This window comes from Lathamus discolor, chromosome 4 (genome assembly GCF_037157495.1).
Source record: "Lathamus discolor isolate bLatDis1 chromosome 4, bLatDis1.hap1, whole genome shotgun sequence".
NCBI classification, from domain to species: Eukaryota; Metazoa; Chordata; class Aves; order Psittaciformes; family Psittacidae; genus Lathamus; species Lathamus discolor.
In genome coordinates this window covers 60,946,130-60,971,605 of record NC_088887.1, presented here as the reverse complement: position 1 = coordinate 60,971,605, position 25,476 = coordinate 60,946,130, and the positions used below count along the sequence as shown (strand labels likewise).

The 25,476-nt window shown below is 42.7% G+C and overlaps 1 protein-coding gene across 1 annotated transcript in view; it reads left to right on the top strand.

The window, feature by feature from the left end:
- The window catches only part of LONRF2 (LON peptidase N-terminal domain and ring finger 2), a 35,284-nt gene extending 18,474 nt beyond the window's left edge, over nt 1-16,810 (top strand). Inside the window, exons 3-12 of the mRNA XM_065677689.1 lie at nt 196-318; nt 1,336-1,497; nt 1,975-2,200; nt 4,210-4,306; nt 4,633-4,747; nt 6,003-6,124; nt 6,972-7,130; nt 10,314-10,476; nt 12,391-12,540; nt 12,915-16,810. Of these exons, the coding sequence (XP_065533761.1) occupies nt 196-318; nt 1,336-1,497; nt 1,975-2,200; nt 4,210-4,306; nt 4,633-4,747; nt 6,003-6,124; nt 6,972-7,130; nt 10,314-10,476; nt 12,391-12,540; nt 12,915-13,073 (1,476 nt within the window). The 3' untranslated portion in view covers nt 13,074-16,810. The remainder of the gene's footprint in view (nt 1-195; nt 319-1,335; nt 1,498-1,974; nt 2,201-4,209; nt 4,307-4,632; nt 4,748-6,002; nt 6,125-6,971; nt 7,131-10,313; nt 10,477-12,390; nt 12,541-12,914) is intronic.
- Nucleotides 16,811-25,476: the final 8,666 nt, after the last annotated feature.

Below are 25,476 nucleotides of genomic sequence, written 5' to 3'. Positions count from 1 at the left end.
GCAGTGGGTTCCTGGGGGATCGTCTTCCAGTAAAAGGAACTGACACTCCTTCAGACATGTGTCAAAGAGGTTGTTACCCAAAAAGTGTCTTATTCTGCAGGTGCAGAATAGCTGAACTTCCAAGTTTGTTTGCTGATGTCTTGCTGCCACTTCAGAAGAGATCTCTAGATCTGTATGTTTCCTTTATGTGAACAGGGTCATTATGTGAAAGCAAAAGCTCTTTCTGGATTGGAAAGGACCGAGGAAGCATTGAAGGAGTTTCTCTATTGTGTTGCCTTAAATCCTGAATGGAGCTCAATGAAGAAAGAAGCCCAAAAGGTAAAAAATGTATTTACTGGCCACTTCTTGGCCATCGTGCTGCTCTTACTCCTGCAGCCAAGTAGAATTCATGTTATTTTAAGTGATAGTAAACAGCCAAAGGGTAATTTGATTTAGTAGGTTCTCCAGTAAGCCTTATTAACACTGAGCTGTGCAAGGTGCCTCTTGGGTTTGGTTGATGCCTCAACCAGGGGGAATGTATATTTGTGAATTCCACTGCAGATCTGTAGGTTGGACCTGCTATTTGTAGATTACACTTGCAGTATGTCAGCCAGATTCCAGTACATCTGGATTTCATAGGCTCGAGGCTGCTAATTTTAGTGCCCATCAGAAAACCACGTTTTAGTGTGAAGTGGCAGAGAGTTGGGAAGGAGGAACTATGCTGCTCTGTCCTGGAAAAGTCCTGCAGTCTCTGTAGCAATTTGTCCCTTATGGGAAGTTAAACACACTTAGTGTCAGTCAACCATCTTCTGGTTCTCTGTGACCATCCATACAGGCAACCTTTTATAAAAGGAAATGGGGATTTGGCAGGACACTTGGTGGGGACAGGTAAGAGAGGAAGCAGGCTCTACACAGCTTTTAGCTAGGGCAGAAATCTGCTTGAGGATAGAGGAGATGGATGCGGGGCATGAGGAGAGCTTAAACACATCTCTCCTTGACTGGTTTTGATGGGAGAGGATGATCTGAAGACTTGTGCAGGCAGGGATCTGAAGGTCAAGGTGGAAATGCACAGAAGCAGGAGAAGGATGTAACAGTGTGCTGCCCTAGGTGCTCCTCTGGCAGAAGTCTTTGGGAAGGGAGGTGGGCACCAGAAGAGCACCTTGGGATGTGTCTGTGGTTGTAGTAGGGACAGCCATTCACGGTTCCTGTGGGCATTGGGGAATGTGAGATGTCCTGGTTGTTGCAAGCTTCTTGGCTTCCAGAAGCTGTGAAGTTTGTGTATCTGTGTTCATGCAAACATAAATATCTGTCATAATTGTTACTCTTTTTTCTTTTTTCCTCTCTCTAACTGACTAGATAATGTGTGAGATGTTTTTCCCAGCCTTTGAAAATGTGCATGATAGTCTAACAGCACCTTTCTCTAGTCGAACATCTTACACAAGATTGAAACCTGCATTTCTGAGTAGCATTAACACACAGTCAGCTGTGGAAGATAGCTCTGTTGCTGGGTCCTCAAAGGTAAAGTAAGATGTGTTCAACATAAAAGTACCAATAGTAACACAAGGTTCTGTCTGATATGTGTGACATTGTCTTTGTCTGCACTCACATAGGCATGTACTTTCATGGTCAGCCTGTTTTCTTCATTGCTGTTGGATCTCTTGTTGGGATGTACTTCCTCAGAAGAACAAGAGAATTAAACTCTTGCTTCAGAAAACATATGATGCCTTCATGTGGGGGTCAATTATACTTGTGGGTATTTCTTTTTCACTTGGGATTTTGGTATGACAGGAACATAATTTCCAGAGGCAGGAGCTGTAGGGAGAAAAGTGGCCCTGTTTTATGCAAATAGAGATTGGCTGACTTTGATATGGACCTTTCTCCCTTGCTTATTGTAGGGACGTTGACCTCTTGGTGATGTATACAGCTAAAAAAGAACCTAACAAAACCAAAGCAAAATTGTATAATGCTGGATATAACTGTTCTTAATTTTTTTAGGATACTGTGTTCAGGCTAACAAAAACCCCGTCCCAAGAATCCGATGTATTTAGAAGCACTGATTCTCCTGTTTCCCATCATGTTCTGGATCTCTATTTTGAAGACAACAAGAAGTCTTTGGGAGCTATTCTCTCCAGTTTACCTGGGGTTGGCTTAAAAAGAAAGCTGTCCAGTGATATGAGGGACTTACAAAGCTTGGATGTCCCCAATAAGATTCCTAAAAAAGGTTTGTGTTGTGGCTTAGAAAAGGGAATTTCTCTTGCACATACTGAAATATGGTAAACTTTTCCTGCTCCCTTTTTGTTGGTGAAACATTCTCTACAGGGATTGGAAAAATATTTTGTTGTCTAGTGTGTCTGTTTCTGCCTTAACAGCCTATTTACCTTATTCCAGAGCAGTTTTAATTCATTAAATGAGCACTGTGTTTTATTTTCTCAAATGTTCCCTTTCCCATGTGTAATCCACTAACAGTTCAGTCTTCATGTTGCTGGTGCCATTTCCATTTTCTGGGTCTCAGAGGTATAGCTGAACCTCATTGTCTTTTCTATATGAAGGAAAGATGCAGTAAGCCTGGAAACTAATCTTTAGCTGGCATCAGAAACAGTCACATGCAACTTTACATGAAATTTTCCAAGCAAACAAAGGAGCCTTTTAAAGGGTAAAAGCCCCCAGGTTTTCTGTCACTTGATAGCTGTGCTTACAATTGGTATGCTTCTCAAGCTTCTAACAAAGACCTCCAGAGCGGTTTTAGTACTCAGGATAAAAATGTTGAGGGCAATACATTGCACTGAGTAGTGAAGTAATTGGTTAAAAGGGAGTTTGAAAATGGTGCTAATTGAAATAGTTTGAAAATGCTAGGTTTTTTTCTCCTTAAAGGAAAAAATAAAACCAACCCACACCTTGATAAATCTGACTTCTGCTTGGCAATATGGAAAGTCTTCAAGTGCTTCTGTCTGTCTGCCACCTCTGCAAATGATCAATGTGTGGCCAGTTTCTGATCACATTGCTGTGAAGGGAAAAACCCTGTCTGTGAACTGCAGACTCAGTAAATAGATTGTGAAATCTGACCTGTTTGTATCTTCACGGCAAAGGCCAGAGATCGTGTTTTACCCATAACCATTAATTTCTGGTCTGTGCTAGATCCTAATGCCATGTTACTATTTGCAGAATTAACACAGTTAGGTTCTTGCTATTACTAAATGCTAACATGTGAGATGTAGGTTAAAGATAACACTGTTTTTTCTTTGTAGGCCACACACCATCAGTACCCTCTCCCCTGTCCCATCTGTGCTCGAGATAAACCAGATGCTGAGCATAAGTTATACTTTAACAAAACATCCTAGTGTTTTAGCTTAACATAAAAAGCTGAGCTTTTTTTAACGGTGAATAATATGTTTAATAAAAAGGACGTGGAGGCAGCATTCATGGCTCTGTTGCAACTCATCTCTGAGCAACAAAGATGTGGATTGTAAAAGAAGTTGCAGAGTCTGCTTGTATAAATGTCAACAGAAGCTCAAGCTGATAGCTCTTGAGCTTAAATGCTGCTGCTGCGAAGTTTGAAGCCCATACGCTTTAAGCATGTTAACTACAGGGATATACCTCCCCCAGAAACCGGGGTTGGCAGAATTTTAAGTGATGTGTTTAGCCTCCAGGTTTGCAGAGTACTGAGCTAGTGAAATCAGTATTAGCTAATGCAACTCAGTAGTCCTTAAACTTTAAGATGTCTGAAACTTGGGATTTGCACAGCAGCCTGGTCTAGAAGAATTGAAGCTTTTTTTTTTTTTTTATACTTGTAAGAAAAATTACCCATGCTGAGAAATCTATAATAAACACTGATGAAATGGTTTGACTGTGTGTAAACAAATTAAATTCTGGACTTAATGTACTTTAAAACATCTGGCGTGGCTGATGTGGGAGTGGTGATGGTGGTGGGAAAGCAATAGCAGAGTGTTTTAAGAAACAGACTTTAAAAAAAAGCACCAACAAAAAAACTTTGAAGAAGCAAATCATGAGTATTCAGCCTACAGTGCTTTCTCTGGCCATAAACATCATTCTCTGCTCTCCAGAAGATTTCCTGCCAGAAACTCTGAAACTTGGATGGGAAATATGTTTGTTTTGAACAAAACTTCAAAAAAGAAAAGAGAGAAATTGGGTTCTTTGTGGAAAACCAACTTAAACAGCATCTGAATTTGCAGTAATATTTAAATATTGACTATAATTGTCTTCTTTACGTAGATGCAGATGTTTTACCTGAAAACACCACTGTCACTTCAAATGAAGTACCAACAACTCTGGTGGATGCATCGGACTTTGAGTGTTCCCTCTGCATGAGGTAAAACTGCATTGACCTGGGATTAAGCCTTTGTAGCTTCTGAAAACAGTTTTCATGGTGTCAGAAGGCCAGAGAACGTCTAAATCATTACTCTGTTCCTTTTTGCTGAATGTTTCATCTGGTGAGCTTTACACTGTGGTTTTGTCCATTGTTTGCCACTTCTAAAAATTAAAACCATTTTTATATCCTTAGATAAAACTCACCTGTCCATTATACAAAAGCAGGAATGTAAGAGATGGCTAAGTCTAGTCACTCCTTTCTAGTTTGGGAATCTGCATTGTCTGTGTGGGTAGCTTAGCTTTTCTGTTCCATGTTTTCATGTTCAGGTTGTTCTATGAACCTGTTACCACTCCCTGTGGACACACCTTTTGCCTCAAATGCCTTGAGCGTTGCCTTGACCATAATCCACATTGCCCACTCTGCAAAGAGAAGCTGTCAGAAGTAAGTATGTCCTTACCCCAATTAACAAGGAATGCACAAAGCTGTGTTCTTCTTCAAGCATTTATGGGGGGATTTTGTGTGTTCTACTTGCAAGCTGCATCAAAAGAAGTGTGTCCATCGGGTGGAGGGAGGTGATTCTCCCACTCTGCTCTGATGAGACCCCACCTGGAGTACTGCATTCAGCTCTGGGGTCTGCAGTACAGGAAAGACATGGACCTGTTGGAGCAGGTCCAGTGGAGGGACATGAAAATTATCAGAGAGCTGGTGCACCTCTCTCCTATAAGGACAGGATGAGAGAGTTTGTGGTGTTCAGACTGGAGAAGAGAAAGCTCTAGGAAGACCTTACTGCAGCCTTTCAATACTTAAAGGGGCATAATAAGAAAGATGGGACAGACTTTTTAGCAGGGCCTGTTGTGATAGCACGGAGGGTAATGGGTTTAAAATAAAGGTAAATTTAGACTAGATACAAGGAAGAAACTTTTTACAATCAGGGTGATTAAACACTGGAACAGGTTTCCCAGAGAGGTGGTAAATGCAGCATCCCTGGAGACATTCAAGATCAGATTGGACAGGGCTTTGAGCAACCTGATCTAGTTGAAGGTGCTACTGCATATTGCAGAGGGTGTTGGACTAGATGACTAGAAGGTCCCTTCCAACCTGAACTATTCTATGTTTCTGTGAAACCAGAACAACACAATAGTACCACAGCATAAAGCTGTGCACAGACCTTATTTGCTTCAGAATATATTTCGTTTGCTGGTGCTTAAAAGAATAGAGACTTCCAGTATCGCACCAGTCTTATGCCTGGGAGTCCCAGCTGTAGCCTTGTTCACACCACATTTCCAGTTTGTATCTACCTGGGGTGAACAAGGAATGCTTTCTCCTTGCTTAGCACTTCTTTTCCAGCAGGAGTAAGTTGTCTTGTACTTGGAGTACTTCTTAACAATAACCTGGCAGTTCTAGGTGAAAAGAATATATAGATCTTCTGCAAAAGTGAGGAGGGAGGACTGTCTTTTGTTGCTGTTAGTACAACTTCTGCCGGAAAAAAGGGCACGGGGTTATAGTCAGATGGGCACTGGAGTGCAGTTATGATGAAACTTTGAGTGAAGTTTATCCTGAAGTGGAAGGCTTCAAAGGAGGAAGAATCAGTACAATCCTGACTAATGTGCTGTTTCACCTTAGGAAGGGGGTGCATTGAGAGGAAGAGATGTTACCTCTTGTCTTATCAGACTTAAGAGTTGATTATTCTTTGCAGTTTCTGGCAAGCAGAACTTACAAGAAGACCATCCTTACAGAAGAGCTGATCGTCCGTTACTTGCCAGAGGAATTATCTGAAAGGAAGAAAGTTTATGAGGAGGAAATGAAGGAGTTGTCAAAGTAGGTGTTCTTTTTAGTACTGGCAGCTGTTAGAAAATTTCTTTCTGAATCTAAATTACTGCTTTATTTGCTTATGAAAACGCACAGAATGAATGAATTCGTAAATAAACCTGCCAGATGTTTAATATTTTCAACAAGTTTGTTGCAGATAAACTTGCAACAATGTGCTTAAATGGTAGAGGGGCACAACAGTATTCTTAAAATATAATTGCTTTTTTCTCTGAAACAGCGTAAACGCTTATGCAGTTATATTGAGGGTTTTCTGGGGGTAGAATTCAAATTATAAATGGGTTGTACTTCAGGTCAGGAGAAGTTCAAGGATCCAGTTTCGTCCGTGATTTGTGACTGTTACTCTACAACTCAACTAGAAACAAAATACATACAAGTAAGCTTGAAAAAAAATGAACTGGATTAGTGGGCTTCTTCAAAATTAAAGGGCTTTAACTGAGCTTGGGAGTTCTCTACCATCTTGTTCTGAACATGGCGAGTTCTTAGGTACTACATTACTGCAAAAGGTTATCACCAAAATCTTGCCTTGTGTATTTAAGCTAGATGTAGTGGTATGTACATATTTGAGAAATCGTCTATAATTTCCTGATTTTCCCTATATGAAAATAGATTAGAGGGATTGGTTCCTTAATACATTAAACAGAGTCATGAAATATGTTTGTCTTGTAAAAAAGACAAATCTTGATCAGGTACACGTTTATGAGGAATGAATCTGAGGAAACCACTGGAATCTCTGTTACATTAAGGGTTTATGCTGGATAGGGCAGTACCCAGAAAATAGCTGAACTTTTTTATCTTTTTTCTTTTTTTTTTTTTTTTTTTAACAATTATCTTACAGTTTGAATAAAGATGTTCCCATCTTCGTGTGTACCATGGCCTTTCCTACCATCCCTTGCCCACTCCATGTCTTTGAACCTCGTTACCGGCTAATGATAAGAAGATGCATGGAAACTGGTACCAAGCAATTTGGCATGTGCTTAGCTGATGAATTAAAAGGGTAAGGAGATGAGCGGAGGACATCCTATTGTTGCAGAGGCTGTTGTGATGCTCATGGAGTACTACAGCACAGTATACTTGTCTCCCCAAACCACTATGGTTCCTTCCAGTCCTAGTACTAAGTTTGCTGGCTTTTTAGTTCTGTATCTTAAACATTCCTTTTGACATAAAGATGCAATTTTTTATTGCTCCTCTGTTGGATAGCAAGAACACAACTCATCCTGCTACTAAAGACTCCAAAAATAGCACTTAATTGTCTGTGTGGTTGGAAAGCTTTTTATCTTGTTTATTCTAGTGAAAGCTGACTGTCTGGATAAAGTGACTGTCTACTCAGTTTTAAAGAACAAAAATAATATGTATTTTTATATATATATATATATATATTTATATATATATATTAAAAGAAAAAAAAACCAAACCACCAAAAAACCAACCCAAACAAAAGAACACGCCCCCACCAAAAAAAAAAAAAAACAAACCACAAAACCAAACAAACCCAAAACCAACCAAACAAAAAAGCCCCAACCAGTCAAACCTGCCATAGCTTTTCTGAATGAGACAAAGTATACCCGTGGCTGAGAAGTCTGTTTTGCTGCTGAATGTTGAATTTTGATGTTTGTCTTTACTGCTGTGTTGCAGTGTCTAAGCAGTGAGTGGGTTACACTGTCTTTCTGTATGATCTTACCTTTAATTAATTTTTGTCAATTCTGACATGTGTTTCTAACTCCCCATGCAGAGACTGACTAGATGACCGTTAAAGGTACCTTCCAATGTAGGCTGTTTTGTGGTTCTATGAAAGCCCTCAGGTTCTTAAGTCCCAGAATCATAGGATCATTCTGATCCTATGATTGGTTTGGGTTGATCCTAGAGTGGTTTGGGTTGGAAGAGGCCTTAAAAATAAGGGGGTTTTGGGTCAAGGGGATAAGGAGATGCTCATGGGGAAAAAAGAGGTAGTCTTAAGAGAGATGCAATAGATAGTTGCTGACATCAGAAGATATGTTGGCATGATGCAGACTGTAGAATGGATGATGAACATGGGAATTTTTAAACACGTTAGGCGTCCTCAGGAGCTGCATTTTTGTAGCTGATCATCAGTGGAGCCGAGAGAAGGGCAGTCATAATGGGGATTGACCGGTGGCAGTAAGAATACAGGAGGTGCTACAGCTTTCAGTCAGCTCTGGCTGTGCTTCATGCCAGTTGGTGTGCTATCAGTGCTGCACTCAGTGGAGTTCAGGTTCCAGCGGCAGTGATGCTCCATAGTCCCTTCCAGGACTGTAACTAGTTTTCTGGAAGCAAATGATTATAAGAGTAACAACAAAATGACCCTAGGACATCAGTAATAACTCCCTTTACATCTGTGAAAGCCTGTGGAAGAGCCAGACTTCCTTAGAGTCAGGTCCAAAACAGAGGGCCAAGGGGTTACAATACCAAAACCACAAGAATTTGGTTTATTAGATAGTGTCATAAAGGGTATTTTAAAATGCAGCCACTACAGTTAGCTTTTTGTATTTTGTCTGGTTTGAGTTACCAAAATAATTAAACTTTTTAAGCATGGTAATTTAAATCAAACACTGAAGCATTGGAAGCCTTCATCTGGAGACACCTGGCAGGCGGCTGTAGTTTCTTGCACAAGTAAAGATGGTGTTCTGTTTATTCAAAATTGCGAAATCAACTGGGAATACAAAAAGTGGGGAAACTTGTTTTGCCTCATCTACCAAGACAGGGATACATACTTCCCTTGAAAAACACAGTGACAAGACATGGTCAATTCATTACCTTCCTCTGTTTTATTTCTCCAGTTTAACTTAAAAGTGGGAGAAGAAAATTAGCTTTTAATGTGTCAGTTCATTTTATGCCCATCTCCAGGTGCTTTCTTGTCTCTCTTTGATTAAAGTCACTTTCTATCCCAAAGTAACTTCTCAAAGAAAGGTGGAAAAAAAACCTGCCACTTTTAGTTCTAGATTAATTCCTAAATTCAGTATGAATGTCACTAAAAACACTAATGTAAAACAATTGTCATATAGCTTTTTAAATAGTATTTAGTCTAATATTGCTATAATAAACTAGCTTTTTGCAATCCCACTGGTAGAGAGAGCCCCAGGGCTTAGCTGTGTGCAGTTGTATTCTTCTTGCTCTTCCTCAGTTTGTTCTGCACAATGGCCAAGAGAGCACAGTTGTGCACATTGGTGAGCTTCCCCCCCCCCCCCCCCCCCCCCCCACTTCCAAACCCAGGATTTCTGGTAGAGTAGGAACAGGGGTCGTTTCCCCACAAGCATTGCTTTTTTTTTTCACCATTCCAATCTAAGAAATGGCCAAGCCCTGGTAAAACGCGCATTTCCCTGATGAAATGTCATATCCTGTGGGGATTTGATACCTTGAGATGTGACTAGATACAGTGTATTGTCCTGCTTAGCATTAAGCTGAGGTGCCTGGCTGCAAATGCTGACAAATCAATGTACTGTGGTGAAGTCACCGTGCAGTCAGCCTCTCTAGTGAACTCAGTACAGCACAAATGTAGAGTTAGGTAAGCCTGATAATTTAAAATAAGAACTTGTTGTATGCTTGTTTCCAGGGTGTGATTAAAACCTCTGCTTACTTGAAATATAATAGATAAAAATGTGTTTTTCTAAAGAGGGTTATTTTTGGTTTGTTTTAGTGGGGTGGGGTTTTTTTTGTTTTGTGGTTTTAAGTTTGGGTTTTGGTTTTTTAAATCTGTTTTATTTAACTTGAAGGAAACCACAGCAAGAAAAATCTTGCTGCATAGAGGCCTTTTCCTTCTAAAGCCTTTAGTCTTCTTGCTTACACCTTGACGTAGGGGTACTGCCCTCCTAGCCCTGCATTTGTTCCTGGACCTCTGTATGGTGGTCTTGTTTTCTTTGCAAACCAGGTGAATTTGCCACAACCAGCTGGCAACTCCCAGCATAAAACATGCTCCATTTATTTTTCTGGCCCTTCCCAACCCTCCCGCCCCACAAACACACTCTGAAAATGCTGCTGCCCTAGACCTCTGAGGGAAGACAGAAAGGGTGGGGGTTGTGTGGCTTATGTGAATGAGCAGGAATGTATTGTCACCCAAGTAGGATCCTCATTCAAATAAGAAGTGGTGACTTAGGCCCAGTATTTTTCCTGATGTCTATAAACACTTGTTGATGACTTCCACTTTTATGCCCTTCTGTCATTTCAGATTTGCAGATCATGGCTGTATATTAGAGATCAGGGACGTAAAGTTTTTTCCTGATGGACGCTCAGTTGTTGATACAGTTGGTGTCCGTCGTTTTAGGGTCTTAAGCCATGGCCAGCGAGATGGATATAACACAGCAAACATCGAGTATCTTGAAGATAAAAAGGTGATCTATGGTGCAAAGTTATTCATACCCATGTATTGCTGGATTCACTTAAATAGCCTTGTTGCATTTCAAGCTAGCTGTGCATTATTTTTAAACCAATATCATAACTACTAAAGCTCTATTTTGAAAAAACCATGGAACAAACTTTGTCTCTTCCTTCCCTTTCTTCCTTTCTACCCTTACTTCTGCTGTGTTAACACTCCCTTCATGGATCTCAAAGTAGCTGCTGAGACTCAGGTGCTGAGGTCTGTCATGATGTGTGGATGAGGTCAGATTAACATACAAAACTGGTAGGGACTTGAAACCCTTTTAAGAGCACATACCCCTGTTGTTAGAGAACTGACTGTTCTCGTCTTGCACTGAACAGACAGCTGACTTCATATGACCTCCAAGCTCTCATTTACAGAACAGGTCCTCAAACAAAAGTGGGAGTCTGTTCTTAAAATGAGATCTTAGTGACATGTAGTTAACCATGTCTGTACAAGCATCCATCAGAGCTGGCTGAGAGCAAAGGAGTGCAGAGAGGGGAATAGTTTTTGAAAACAAGTCCTCTTCACCTGCATCAAGTAAGGTGTTTGTGATGGGTGTTGTCCATAGGGTGAATTTTTGGCCATGCTTAATGATGACTTCCTGGATCATCTTCAGAGCATGTCTGTAAAACCCTGATCCCTCTTAATATTGAGTTTATTAGTAATCTCCTGCCAATTGATGAAGTCCAGTCTGGTCATATAGCTCTTCAGCATGCTCATATAGTTGAAGTGCAAGTCTATAAAGTCTTAGTAGGGCTTTTCTAACCCGTGCAGGGTGATGCAGTTACTTGTTAGGGCACAAAAGGCAGATTGCATGGACATGCCTTACACTGCAAAAGGTTGGAGTAGGTAGTCTGCCCAGAGTGTGGGCTCTGCTCTGAAGGATGGTGAAACATGGGTAGCCAGGCATTGCTTATGGATGCTGCCAGAGACCCACCTCTTCATAATTAAAGTGAGCTCTACCTTGTCTCACTTGAGAGGTTGATGTCTGTGTTCAACACCCTATATTCGTGTTATATCGGATGGTGAGAAGTCTCAGTCCAAAGCTGCCTTTCTTACCTGCTCTTAGATACCTACCTTAAGATGAGATTAATTGCCCTCTCGAGCTGGCTGTTCTCAGCTGTGAAGGGCATCCAGAGTAGTTATCTCAGATGTGCGTCAGAGTAGCACAGGTGAATCACACCATTGGTATGTACAGATTATAGGGGGAAAAACCAAACAAACCAACCGGAAAAAAACACAGCTCACCAATTTGTAGTGGGTTTTTTGCTTATGCTTTTTTGTCTTCCCTGATAGCCAACAGGCCTGTGCAACTAAAACACTGACTCAGTGAGGCTATTTGGGGTTTTTTAATGGCCATTCCTGGTATTGGGAAAGCATCCACTTCTCCTGCTTCCGGCCTGCTCGGGTGTCTGCCCTCCTCCTCCTCCTCTTCCTCTTTGGCTGCCCTTCCATGGCTTTAACACTTGTATAAAATACTGCTGGTCTCTGAGGGCTGTGGACCCCCTGTCTCTGTGCTCGGTGGCAGTAGTGTTTCTTCCATTTTGCCAGACAATATACCAATGTTCAGCAGCCCTTCTGTGACAGGGACTCGAGGTTTGTTGTTTGAGATGATTAATACGATATCCTAGGATTAGAGAGCAGATTTCTGCTCTGCCAGCATTTAGGAAAGGCAGTAACTGCTTCAAGAAATGTCAATTCACAACGCCATGGGGAGGGTAAAATGACTCCAGCATCGCAGGTTTGAAATCTGAGACTTGGGTACAGTTTGCTTAGATAAGGACATTTGAACAGCTGTAGTTACTGCATTATTTTTTTTCTGAGGGAGCATGGACTCCATGGTATCAATCGTGTTTTGTTCCATCTCCCTTCTTTTAATAATAAGGTTGAAGGACCAGAATATGAAGAACTTGTCCGCCTTCATGATTCAGTTTATGATCAAGCCGTTGCCTGGTTTACTTCTCTCAAAGACAATATGAAAGTGCAAATTCTCAATCATTTTGGGTCCATGCCAGGAAAAGAACCAGAGCCACAGGTAATAAAACCTTCTTACTTACGCAGCCTTATTCTATTGCAGAATTCTTATACAAAACTATTTTCTGACAGGTTTTTGCTGTGTTTTTGTTTGTGGGGTTTTTTTTTTTTTTTTTACATTCTAAACTCTTATTTACTCAATTTTGGTCTGTTAGCATGAAGAATGGAAAACAATAAATCAGTGTAAGTTGGTATCTGAAGAGACCAGTCTTAATAGTGTATATAGACAAGGAGAGCACCTGAAGTTAAGTGCTTAGTTGTTGCTTGAACTGTTTTGTGGTGGCTTTCTTAGCAGATAGAGGGTGGGAAGGAAGGTGGTGTTCATGAAGCAGTGACAGTGAATACATGATTGCATGTCTTTCCATCCTTTTGCAGAGCAACCCCAGTGGTCCTGCCTGGTACTGGTGGCTCTTGGCAGTGTTGCCTCTGGAAAACAGAGCTCAGCTGGCTATATTGGCTATGACCTCCCTTAAAGATCGTCTTATTGCCATCAGACGTGTATTGATATTTGTGACTCGCAAAAGACCCAGATAACATGGACTTCAGTTGTGAGTGGGCACCCAAAACATCTCACAACAGGTTGTTCTGGGGGAGGGCCAAGGGGGAGGGGTTGGTTTGGGGTTTTTGTTTGTTTTTTTTAAGATTCCTTCAAAAAGGAACAGCCCTTTCTGACTGCGTCCTGCATCCATCGATGGCATTGGTTTGTTATCCTGGGTATTCACCAAACCTTGCACTCTCTCCTGTTGCCCTGGTGAAATCTGAGCCTCTACAAAGCTTTGCTGCGCTTAGAGCGTAGTTGATGGATGCGGATAGTTGCTTCAGAGTACTACGAATAGATTTGGTGTTTCTAGCCTGCAAGAGAGTTAAGTACTAGAGTAGCACCATTGGCCTGCATGTGTTTGGATTTTCACTTGGTAGGAAAAGGAAACCGGACAGTGGGTTGAAGAGGTGTTTCCTAGACTTTCTTGAAGGTAGTGGATGGAAGAGGAGTTACGCTGCCTGGCAGAAGTATGCATGAAGATTGTAGCCTACAGTATGCTCTGTTAAGTGAATTGCTAGGCAGTCTGTCATACACCTGCATCTCTCTCTTCAGCAAATAGCAGTCTGGGAGGAAAACAATATCAAGCCGTTCGTGGTCAAGGCATCTGAGGATGTTTATCTGAAAGAATAATAGCTACTGAATAAGTACACTATTTAGTAGCCTTAGGTAATCCCTCATGTTGTGATTTATGTGTTGTAGCAGATTGAGTATGTACAAAATGTTTGGAAAGGTGTACTTTGGTTTATTTGAAAAGAAAAATCAAAGTAATCCTAGCTGGTCTTACTGCTAAATTCAAATCAAACCGGCTCCCTAAAGTATGATGAACGCTGCTGTGAAATAGTGATTTCACCCCAAGTACAAGGGAGGCGTGCTGCAGCTTACTCTGAACACCTGCTCTGAGAGCGGGATCAGCAAGGATGAAATGCTGGGAGGTTTCCATCTCCCTTCTCCTGCAGTGTTATGCCAACTTCCCTTACATTGGGGTGATCTCTACTGAACGTGTTTCAAACCAAAAGTATTGTAGTTTAGTACCAGTTGCTGTATGTGATGGAAATCAGTCCATAATAACACCATGAAAAGAGGCACAAACCGAACCTATAAAGGCAAGTCTCAATGCAAGCTTGAGTCAGGTGTTAACCTTCATTTGTCTCTTTTATTTTTTTTTTAATGTATTGTTTTGTTAAAATCTACCTTTGATAGCTATTAAATTGATCGCTTGTCAGTCAAATGATCAACATTTGCTCACTGCCAATGAAATAACTCACAGTGTTAACCAATTCAATTGGCATAGTTTCCTATAAGCAGAACTGATATTACCAACAGGGAAAAAAGTTGACTTGAATCTCCATGTGCTGCAAGCATAGGAAGACCGATGTAAAAGCTTGTTCACATGCAGAAGTCTGGGAAGAAGAAATGGCTGTTTACCTAAATGGTCAAAGTGCCTGATTTCTTTTTTAGTTATTTTGTCCTTACTTGTCAATGAAGATGTATTTAATTTTTTTTTTTTTCCACTTTGCACATGAGTTCTGGAGGAAGACTGCATTGAAATGCAGTGATTGAGATCTATTACCTGCTCTCTTTGGGTATTGTAGTTGCAACCTGTGTGGTCTGGGAAACAAATAATACAGATTTTTTTTCCTTTCAGCAAATGGCTACCACAAATGGTTTCTGTAACATACCCTGAATGTACTGTAACTGCCTCTATCTTGAACACGCCTTTTCTATTTAAATAGTTTGTAAGTATATTCTCTGAATTGTGAAGTGTATTAACGTACAACCAATGATGTCATAACCTCTACAGTAGCCTTCTGCAAGTTTTGCTACCATCACCAAAATACACAGAGTATAAGTTGAATGCATTTCCTCCAGGATTTGGAAGTGATGACGAGGAAGTCACTGAAGTATTAAGGAATTGTTCTATATATGGGGGAGGAAGTCAGTAGGCTTTCAGCCTGCTGTCAGCTGAGCTACCGAAGGGTGGTTTCAAAAACTAATTCTCAGATCAGAAGATGGACTGTATTTCATGTTACAATCCTTTCTGTTCAGCTTCCTGTTCTTCCCATGCCTTTCCATGCTGTGTATTTCTTCTAGTGTTGCTCATCTTGCTCTTTTGTGTGTCTGGCCTAGTTTTGAGTATTACTAGTTTAGCTGCAAGGGGATGCTGATGGTGTTTGTGTATTGCTGGTCCCTGATCTTACATGTGCTTAACTACATATAGGAGTGCGTTTAAGAAAAAAAAACAAATCAAGGTGCTAGTTAGTGTCTTCTTGGCTTTGCCTGGGTAACTAATGTGAATATTCTTCTTTGCAAAAGTGATTTTTCAAGATATCTACTTTTGAGGTACTTCTGAGAGGAAACCCTATGGAACAAGAGAGGTTGTTTACTGCTGTTCTGTAATGTGTAAAGACACATACTACATGGAAAGTGACATTGCTGTGTTCATGAAGGCCTGCATCATTAATGGAATGATAGTTATTAAAGAGAAAGCTGAACAATAGAGGGATTTTTTTTAGTCAAGGTTTAAAGCGGTTTGTGGTATACATTTCAGTGGCTGATGTTTTGGATAAATGGTAACATAGGAATTGTCTGTGTATGGATGCAAATAATTATTAGCAGCCCAAAGCTGACATTTCTTCCAAAACATGGAATGCTGATCAAATAGCAAAGCTTTAATAAATAATAAAAAGGAAAAAAAAAATCACCACTGCCCTGTGGTACTTGCTTTCTAAGGGAAAGTACCAATTTCATTGTTACCAAATTATCTCTGCCGTATAATCTCTGCAGCATCCATTAGTACCTCATGGGAGAAGCTAGCTGTCTTGTTCCTCTCTAGAGGAAATGTCTATGTTACGGCTGATCTTGCTTAGATGTAACTTACCGCCAAGGTACATGTGGAAGCACTGGAGCTGAGCTCCTGAAAGAGATAGACAGGATTTGTTGCCTTTCTAGCTCATTACACTTTTCTTGCTTGCTGTCCAAGCAAGGATGCTGGGATATATGATGAGTCTTTTCACTGTGGTGAATGTGGCCCTTCTTTATACATCATAAAGAGGCCAAAAAGAAAAAAAAAAATCCCTCTACCTCTACACCTGTTGTTCACCTGTAGAGCTTCAAGCTACAAAATGATATATATATTTTAACCTTTTTTTGTCTTTCAGAAGCATACTAATTGTTTGCCACTGAGGCCTTTTATCTACTGTATTTTAATATGTTCATTTGATAGTCATCGAGATCTCTTTGTACTTCTAACCTGTAGATCTTGTCATGTTTCTTACTGCTCCTTTTTCCTTGTTCTCCAGTCCACTTTTAAATTGATAAATAGAAAGCTGTACACTCTCTATTCCTGTTACATTTTACACTAGTGGAACTGGTATTTTGGTAGCGCCTTAATTTTGCAGTTGTGAAATGATTGTATCAACTCTTATCTGGGGCTTCTGACCAGATTTAAACGAGTAATGTAGATAAACTTGAAACCATTTTTTACTGTTTTAAAGCTAGTTATGAAATGGAGTGTGTACATATGTATAAATATAAATTATTAATCTGCACCTTTTTGTATCTAGTAAATACAGGAGTTCATGTTCTAACCACATTTGGCACTTCTTGTTGCATAAGCAAAGCCAAAACTTTTTTTAAAAACTGCAATGTTCATTTCATGTATATTTGCAATATTCATGGAAAATGTATTTAATTTATGTGATATTTGGAATAAAACAGTTTGAATTTATAAGAGTGTGAGTTTGTGGGAAAGCTTTATCGTTCTATGAGAGTTATAAGACCTAGACCCGTGGTAAATACGGTCTTAAACGTGGGGAAGGTAAGGAGCCCTCAGCAGGGGTGGGATGGAAGAGAGCCAGAAGCTGGGATGCAGCAAAGATGGGAGAGGGTAATGCAGTGGGCTTTTCCTCTTGTACCTTCTTGGGTTGCGGATTTTTTAGCCCAAAGTGTAACCTGACTGGCCCCAGGGCACAGACTCTGATAAAATATGGTTATGGTTAAGAACATAGGGTGCTTGACTAAGCCCGGTGATATAAAGTACCTTCAGGGCGCTGTGAGATGGAGGCAGTGTTTCACACTGAGGCCCTGGGCATGGCTGGCACTAGTTGTGGGATGGTGGGACACTGGCCTGGCTCCAGTAGCAGCAAAATGCAGTTGTTGGAGGGCAAAGCCGAGCCAGATTGCAGAGCTCTTCTCCCACCCCTCAGAGTGTCTCACTGCCGGCTGAGTAAACCCACTCTGAACGCATTGTTTGTAAATATTAGCTTTGTGTTTTTCTTTTGGTCTTGGGTTGACTTTGGCCTTTGTGCCTGTATTCAGTGAATGTCAGAGCAAACACGCAGCACTTACAGGGTGCTTTGTTGTTTGTGGGAGTACACGTGTAAGTGCTGCTTGAGCTGCTTTGATGCATTAGACAGCAGTGTTCTTAAAACCACCCCTTTTGCTAAAGGAGGTGGGGAAGGATAGAATCATAGAATAGTTAGGGTTGGAAAGGACCTTAAGATCCACTAGTTCCAACACCCCTGCCATGGGCAGAAACACCTCACACTAAACTATCCCACCCAGGGCTTCATCCAACCTTGAACGCTGCCAGGGATGGAGCATTCACAACTTCCCTGGGCAACCCATTCCAGTTCCTCACCACCCTTATAGTAAAGAATTTCCTCCTTATGTCCAATCTAAACTTCCCCTGTTTAAGTTTTAACCCATTACCCCTTGTCCTATCACTACAGTCCTTAATGAATAGTGCATCCTCAGCATCACTGCAGCCCCCCTTGGGATACTGGAAGGCTGCTGGGAGGTCTCCAATGCAGCCTTCTCTTCTCCAGGCTGAACAGCCCCAACTTCCTCAGCCTGTCTTCATACGGGAGGTGCTCCAGTCCCCTGATCATCCTCGTGGCCCTCCTCTGGACTTGTTCCAGCAGTTCCATGTCCTTTTTATGCTGAGGACACCAGAACTGCACACAGTACTGCAGGTGAGGTCCCACGAGAGCAGGGTAGAGGGGCAGGCTTTCCCATTTGTTATCCAGATGCTTGAGCTCCTTGAGACTTTGAGAGCAATGGAAGCAAAATAACTGCATGAAGTTAGTAAATATTAATAGGAATTTCTTCTCTGCATGTCCTTCCCTAGGAGATGTTGAGCCCTGGAAAGGCAGCATGTCAGATTGTACCCGTTTCTCTGAGCCATAGAGTGATGCTGTTCCTGGAGCGCAGGAATCTTAGTGGTCTGTTGTTCTCTTTGTGTTGCTCTTTGCTTCATTAAGCTGGGAACACAAAATAACACTGCTTAATTCTGTCCAGCAGCATTTAATTTGGAAGGCTGAGCACTTGCTGGAACCTGTTGGCTGTTGAGCCATAGAATAAGAGAAAATCTGGCCCAAAAAAATCCTAGACTCTGTATGGGGTGGAAAAAAAATGTGAATCCATGCCAGTGCTTTCCTTGGTTCTTCTAATGGATGTGTATGCTACACATGCAGCTAAGACAGACATGTTTCGATTGCATTTACGTTACATGGTAGGAACAAGTTTCTAAATCGAGATGAATATCACTTGCTGACAACTTTTATAGCTCTGTTCTGCCATATGTGGGTTTCAGCCTTTTCTACTAAATTTGGGATTTTGTGCATGCATGGAAGAAATGTCTTCTCTTTTAAATGTTGCTTATGTTTTAGTCTCATAAACATCTGCTGTTCTTTTTCTGCAACAGCCACATTGAATCCCTACTCCTGGGAGGACCTGGATTTTGAACACAGAAGCTGGTCCTGAGGCCAGGCCAATTGACCTCACCATAAACCAAGTTCAAGAAGCAGCTCTGGTCTCCTTTCCCCTACCCAGTATATTCCAGAAGCAGAGCTGAAGCTTCTCAGGTTATGCTCCCGGTGTCTCTGCAGACCTGAGGATGGTATCCTGAGGATACTATCCTGCTGGTGCCCAAGAACATAATTCTCTTTACCCTAAACAAAAGCCAAAAGGAAGCACCTCCATGTAGCTCCTTCAGCCCATTAACCCATTAGTGCTTACTGTGGCATTAAATACTCCCATCCTTAACTCAGCTGATGAAGCCTATGGGAGATGAACCACTCATCGTGGCTGGGGTCTTTCCTGTGATTCCCAGGCCCTTCTCATCACAAGACATTGTTCTTCCCTTGCTGATCTGCTGGTTTTATTTTCAAGGGAGAAAAGAGATAAAAGGTAAGAAATAAAAAAAATCCCCATCCAGGAATATTTAGCTGGCTAGTGGCTCCAGTTGCCAGGTTTTCTGGCTGAAGCTGCCACCAGAGAGCGGGTTCAGGCAGCGGGACCCCTTATGTACTGTCAGAGCAGATCTGACAGGGAAAGACACTTTCAAAGCAGGAGGGAGGAGTGTGTAACATGGTATTCTTCATCATAAAAGGAAAGATACCCAATTTGAGCCTAAGCTCAGTGCTGCCCTGGAGCAAATACCTCATGTTATCTGCTCATGGCTGAGGCATCTCACAGTGCTGGCTGGCTGCCCTTGTTGGCTAACAGAAAGTGGACTTGCTGTGGCTCAGTAGTTGTACGAGAAAATGCTCAAGTGCTCCGTGCCAGATTTATTTTCTTTTATCTGAAATTATTTGGTTTAGACAAAAGGAGGCAAGATCATCCATTGCCTCAATGGAAGTCCACCTAGCAAGAGCTTTTGCCCATCATCAGTGTTATTTCCCCATTCCCTCTCTGTGAATGTTTTGCAGTGTTTGGGTAAGATCTCTCCCCATGAGGCTGCATAGAGATCTTAATGTGCCACCAATATGTCTTTTAGCAGTTCCAGTTAAACCACTAGTGATGTGTGTTAGAGAGAACAGGCCCTACATCAAGACATGTAACGCAGCTGTCAAGGTGAAGTTGGTTTCTGCAACACAAGTGTGTGCCAGCAGAGCCTAAGCTACTTCAGTGGCTTTGCTTGAAGGATGACTGCTCCTGACACCTTCAGGCAGCGGCCTTGGAGCTCTGCCTGTGCTTACACTGTGCTGGAGCATCTGGAAATGATACTATTCTCTACAGGCACATCAACAGGCAGTTGTTCATGTGAGGCACTCTAAGGTAACTTCTATTTAAGTACTGAGGTTCAAATGGAAGTACTCATAAACCCCAAAAGTTACTTATCCAGACCCAGAAATCACTGAGTATGTGTGCGATGTGCATCGCCATCCCAGCCTCCTTCCCCTCCTCTTGGTTCTTTGTTTCCTTGGTCTCTGCTGCAAGTTGAGTGCAGGAAGGCACATGGGGGATCACCTGAACTTCAAGCACTGTGCTCTGCAGTGGGACCAATTCCAGAGGAATGGCTAATACAGAAGTATCCAGCCAGGTTTGCTTAACGTGCACTGTCCCCAAAGCTTAAATGTGTGTGTGGAAAGTGTTTGGAAGACACAGTTACTTTAGAGTGAGTTTTTATTGTGTTTTGCTCACTGTTATTATGAATCATCTCTGTCCCCACAGCAGGTGTAATTATAAAGCTCAGGATTAAGCACATTCAGTCCCATTGGCAGAGTAAATGCTACATGTGAACTGGATGATGTTCCAAGTACCTAATGTCTTTTCTCAACACAGACTAGTACCACACACTTGAAAAGCACAAGAAATGCTTGAATAGGAAAAAATAAAGTAATCTGGCAAGATATTTTCCCCAGATCCCTCAATTTGAGGCTTCTATATGTTCTGGAAAGCTTTTTCCTTTCCAGACTTGTGGTATATGGAATGTGAGGGAAGCTCTGACCTTTAGCAAGTGATGCAGTATCGTCATGGCATTCATAAAAACAACCCGTTCCTTCTTTAATCCTGCAGTATTGTGACCTCAGTGCCATGGCGTGGCAACAAATTCCTCAAATTAATTGTGCACAGACGTATTTTTATTTCTCCTCGTTCTTGCTTTTGTTGTGTTTCATCTAGTCTCAGAATTTCTACTGTTTCTGGTATGTTTTCCCTTGCTAAAGAAGCCCAAATAGATCACACTTTCCTAAATCTAGGAATTATATAAAAATGTGCTCCTATTCTTTGTACATTTGAGTGTTTTGTTTGCTGCATAGACACTGATAGGATTGCATTCAGAAGCTGTATGTCCAAAATGCAGGCTTCTCTTCTGCAGAGGTGCCTCCTTACCAGATGGTGCTTTCAAGCAAATAACGTTCTTGTTTACTTTGCAGCAATTTTGCCTGCATAAGTGTCAGCTTTGGCTAGATCTTTTCAAACGCTGTCCACACGTGCTAATTCTACAGCACAGAGGCTTCTTGGGTTTGTCTTTATGGGCAATAGCAGGTAATTCCTCTTGGAAGGCGTGTGCCAAGACCGCGGTAAGAGTTGATGTTCTTCCAGTGGTAAGGCAGCCTTTTTTTAGCAGAGAGATCAAGTCCCCTTTCAGGAGCCAGCTGCTGATTGCAGTTTGCTTTTCACCCAGCACTCTCTTCCTTCTGTGCTTAGTGCTGGGAAATCTCTTGGCACGGAGGAGTTAAATATTTCTGAGTTCTCACTTGAGTCATCTGTCTCCGCATCGGGAATGGGTTTGCTTGCAAGCACGTATGGGATTGGAGCCGGTCCTGGAACAGGATTGCGCGGCTCACGTCTGACATGTACCCAACTCAGGCAGAAACCACAGAACAGCCACTGCAAATAAAAACACACTGGGAGGGGAAGGGACCTACGGGACTCCAGGAGGATTTGCTAAGGACACTGTTGCTTTGCCTCCATTCATTTGAGGTGGAGGAAGGAGCACAGGGAAAGTGAGGGTGTTTTTGACTGCCTCCGTTCATAAACCATGAGTGAGACTGTTCTCTGGCGCAGAACTGCGGTTTGTGCCCACAGTGCTAAACCCTCTTTCCCATCCAAAATGTGCAGCTTTGCACAGATTACCTGCTGGGAATGGCTCCCACATTGTGCTAACTCCTGAACTGTGGCTGCAAATGGTGGAGGGGGGGCAACATTGTCTGGCAGGAGCCTAAATCTTCCCTCAGCTCTGCTTTGTTGGCTCCTTCAAGACACAGCCTTGAAGGGGTTTTTTAAGCACTAAGTTTCACAATGAGGGGGACCCAGAGTGGGGGTGAGGGAAGTGGTTTGGCTCTGACTGACTTTTGGATGTGATGATGGCGATTGGCATAGGAAATCCTAACAGGCATCTCCTAGACAAGCATGTACATGAGGCTTTATAGTGCTCAGGCCTGATCTCCCAAATGGAGTGGAAGGTCTTGGTCTGCTAAGTGTGTAGGAAGGGGAAGGTGTGGAGCATTGGAAAAGTGGCAATAAATTTTGGATGAAATCACATGGAAGTGTCCTAAAGGAGTTTGCCTGTTTGTCAGGTTTTGCAGTGAATGAGGACAGGATACGGGCCCAGGCTGCTGCACACAGGGTTGATGGTGACCGACCAGCCCAGAGGACACTGCACCAAAAAGAAGTGTAAGGCCACAAGTCTGGACCGAAATAGAAGCCCAGTGCCCTGTTTTCCAGCAGCAGCCAAAAAAGCATAGGGGAGAACAGGGCAGTACTACATCTCTCAGCCTCCAACACTGAAGAGACTTCCTGAGCCAGATGTGATGTCTCTGTTTTGGAGCCCTCAGTAGATCTCAGTTCTGTTTTCTTATGGCACCTTTTGGAACCTGGGGGAACTTTCAGCATCCACAGCCTTGTTTCCTGAGGACATCCACAGGCTGGCTGGAGGGTGTGTGAAGGACCACTTTTTGTTTTGGAGTAGGATCTTACTGGCTTCTGTTTGTGTTCCTTAGCCTTTGTTTTAGAAGATTAAAGGTAAAACATAGCTTGTTGGTCCATTTAGGGCTCAGGAGCGGGAGGATGGTCTAGTGAAGGTAGATTTTTGGAAGAAGTCATGGGCAGGTCACCTTAACAGCTCAGCATTTCTCTCCTTACACAGGAGCTAAGGGGCACAAACAGGAGGCACCAGGAGCTGAACAACAGAAAGGATTCTTTCTCCAAGCCCACAGTAAATGTTTTTTTCCCAGTTCTGTTGCACTGCTAGTGCTGGCATAGAGCTTTATCAGACCAGAGAGTCCAGGCTCACTCACTCCATTACATCCCTCCTGTAATTCCTCATAATCAGTCTTCACCTGTATAACCCTGAATGACTCAGCATTACCAGGAGCAGAGGCATGTATGTGCACGAGGTCTGTGGTGGGTTCATGGAGGCCCAAGTGATCCAAGGAGGCAGGCAACCCCAAAGGTGGCTGGATAGATGATCTTTGCCAGAATAATTCAGAGCTGTTTCTGCTGGCGGCAGAGTTTGCATGACATGATAAAAGCATATTTTTTAGCCTTTTTTTTCCTATTCAACAGGCAATTTAACTATTCCCTCTGCCCGCAGCTTTAGAAAGCCAAACGACTAGCAATGCAAAACAGATGGCATAGAGAAATCTGCCTGCAGCACCCAAACTGATGTAGGAAACATTTCTGCTATCTGTGAGGGAAGTGGCCACAAAATACAGGTGCTAATGAGACTAAACCCGTGCATCTCAATCCCCTTCAATTCACTGTTGGAAGGCTGCAGCTGCTGGTGTTATGAGGTAGGCACTGCAGGAATACTTGACTGTTACCCACAATTTGGGAGAGTCAGAGGTGCTCCCAGGTCTTGCTCTGCATAGTGTGGCTTTGTTCTGGCCCAGAGCTGGACCATCTTGCCTGCTGGCAGTTTCTCCTGCCCTTCCTCTGTATCCCATATTTCTGTCACCAGTTGTAAGCTGACACCTTTCTTCCCCTCTCTCCCAGCCTATCTAAAGCGTGGCAGTGGGAAAGAGCTCTTCACAGGACAAGTAAATTAATGCTGGAGACTTCCCAGCATGGTTTGACTGCTGTAAGTAGGACTGATTCTGCTGGTAGCTGGATGCTGTCACAGCTGGGCAGGAGGGCAGGCAGGAAGGACCTGGGTGAGGTGCCTCAAACCATGCTAGAGGGACTTGCAGCTGGGGCTGCTGCCCTGATTCTTCCTCTGCTACAGGCATGCCTTTGGGGATGAGAAGGAAAGCTCAGCAGAACATCTGTTCAAAGTATCATTCATAATGTTGACTAACCTGATCTCTTTCTGCAACAGGATGACCCATTTAGTGGAAGAGGGAAAGGCTGCGGATGTTGCGTATCTAGACTTTAGTGAAGACTTTGACACCATTTCCCACAGCATTCTCCTGGAGAAACTGGCTGCTCATGGCTTGGACAAGCTGGATGAGAAACTGATTGGATGACCAAGCCCAAAGAGTGGTTGTGAATGAAGTTAAATTCAGTTGGCAACTGGTCACAAGTGGTGTTCCCCAGGGCTCAGAATTGGGTCCAGTTCTGTTTAATATCTTTATCATTGATCTAGACAAGGGGATTAAATGCACCTTCAATATGCTTGCAGATGATAACAAGCTGGGCAGGAATGTTGATCTGCTTGAGGTAGGAAGGCTCTGCAGAGGGATCTGGACAGGCTGGGTCAATTGGCCAAGGCCTGTTGCACAAGTTTCAACACAGCTGAGTGCCAGGTCCTGCGCTTGGGTCACAACAACCCCCTGCAATGCTACAGGCTTGGGGAAGAGTGGCTGGAAAGCTGCTCAGTGGAAAAGGGCCTGGGGGTTTTGGTCAACAGCCAGCTGACCATGAGCCAGTGTGTGCCCAGGCAGCCAAGAGACCAACAGCATCCTGGCCTGTATCAGCAATAGTGTGGCCAGCAGGGCCAGGGCAGTGATCATCCCCCTGTACTGGGCACTGGTGAGGTACTGAGGGAACTGGAGAGGTTTGGCTGGGATAGAGTTAATTTTCTTCACAGTAGCTAATAGGAGGCTGTGTTTTGGATTTGTGCTGGAAACAGTGTTGATAACACAGGGATGTTTTTGTTACTGCTGAGCAGTAGCCTATACAGAGCCAAAGCCTTTTCTGCTCCTCACCCTACACCACCAGCAAGTAGGCTGGGGGTGCGCAAGCAGTTGGGAAGGGGAAACAGCAGGGACAGCTGACACCAACTAATCCAAGGGATAACCCATAATACAGCATCATGCTCAGCATATACAGCTGGGAGAAGGAGGAAAGGGGGATGTTCAGAGTGATGGCATTTGTCTTCCCAAACAACCCTAACGTGTGATGTAGCCATGCTGTCCTGGAGATGGCTGAACACCTGCCCGCTGACGGAAAGAGGTGAATGAATTCGTTGTTCTACTTTCCTTGTGCTCATGATTTTTGCTTTACCTATTAAACTGTCTTTATCCAAATCCACAAGTTTTCTCATTGTAACCTTTCTGATTCTCTTCCTCACACTGCAGTGTGAGGGAGGGAGTGAGCAGCTGTGTGGTGCTTAGCTGCCAGCTAGAGTTATACCACAACATGTGGCTATGACAGTAAGCCTTCATTTTGGTTACCACTGGTTACCCAACTCCCCTCATTGTGTATCATCTGACAGGAACACCAGCCTGA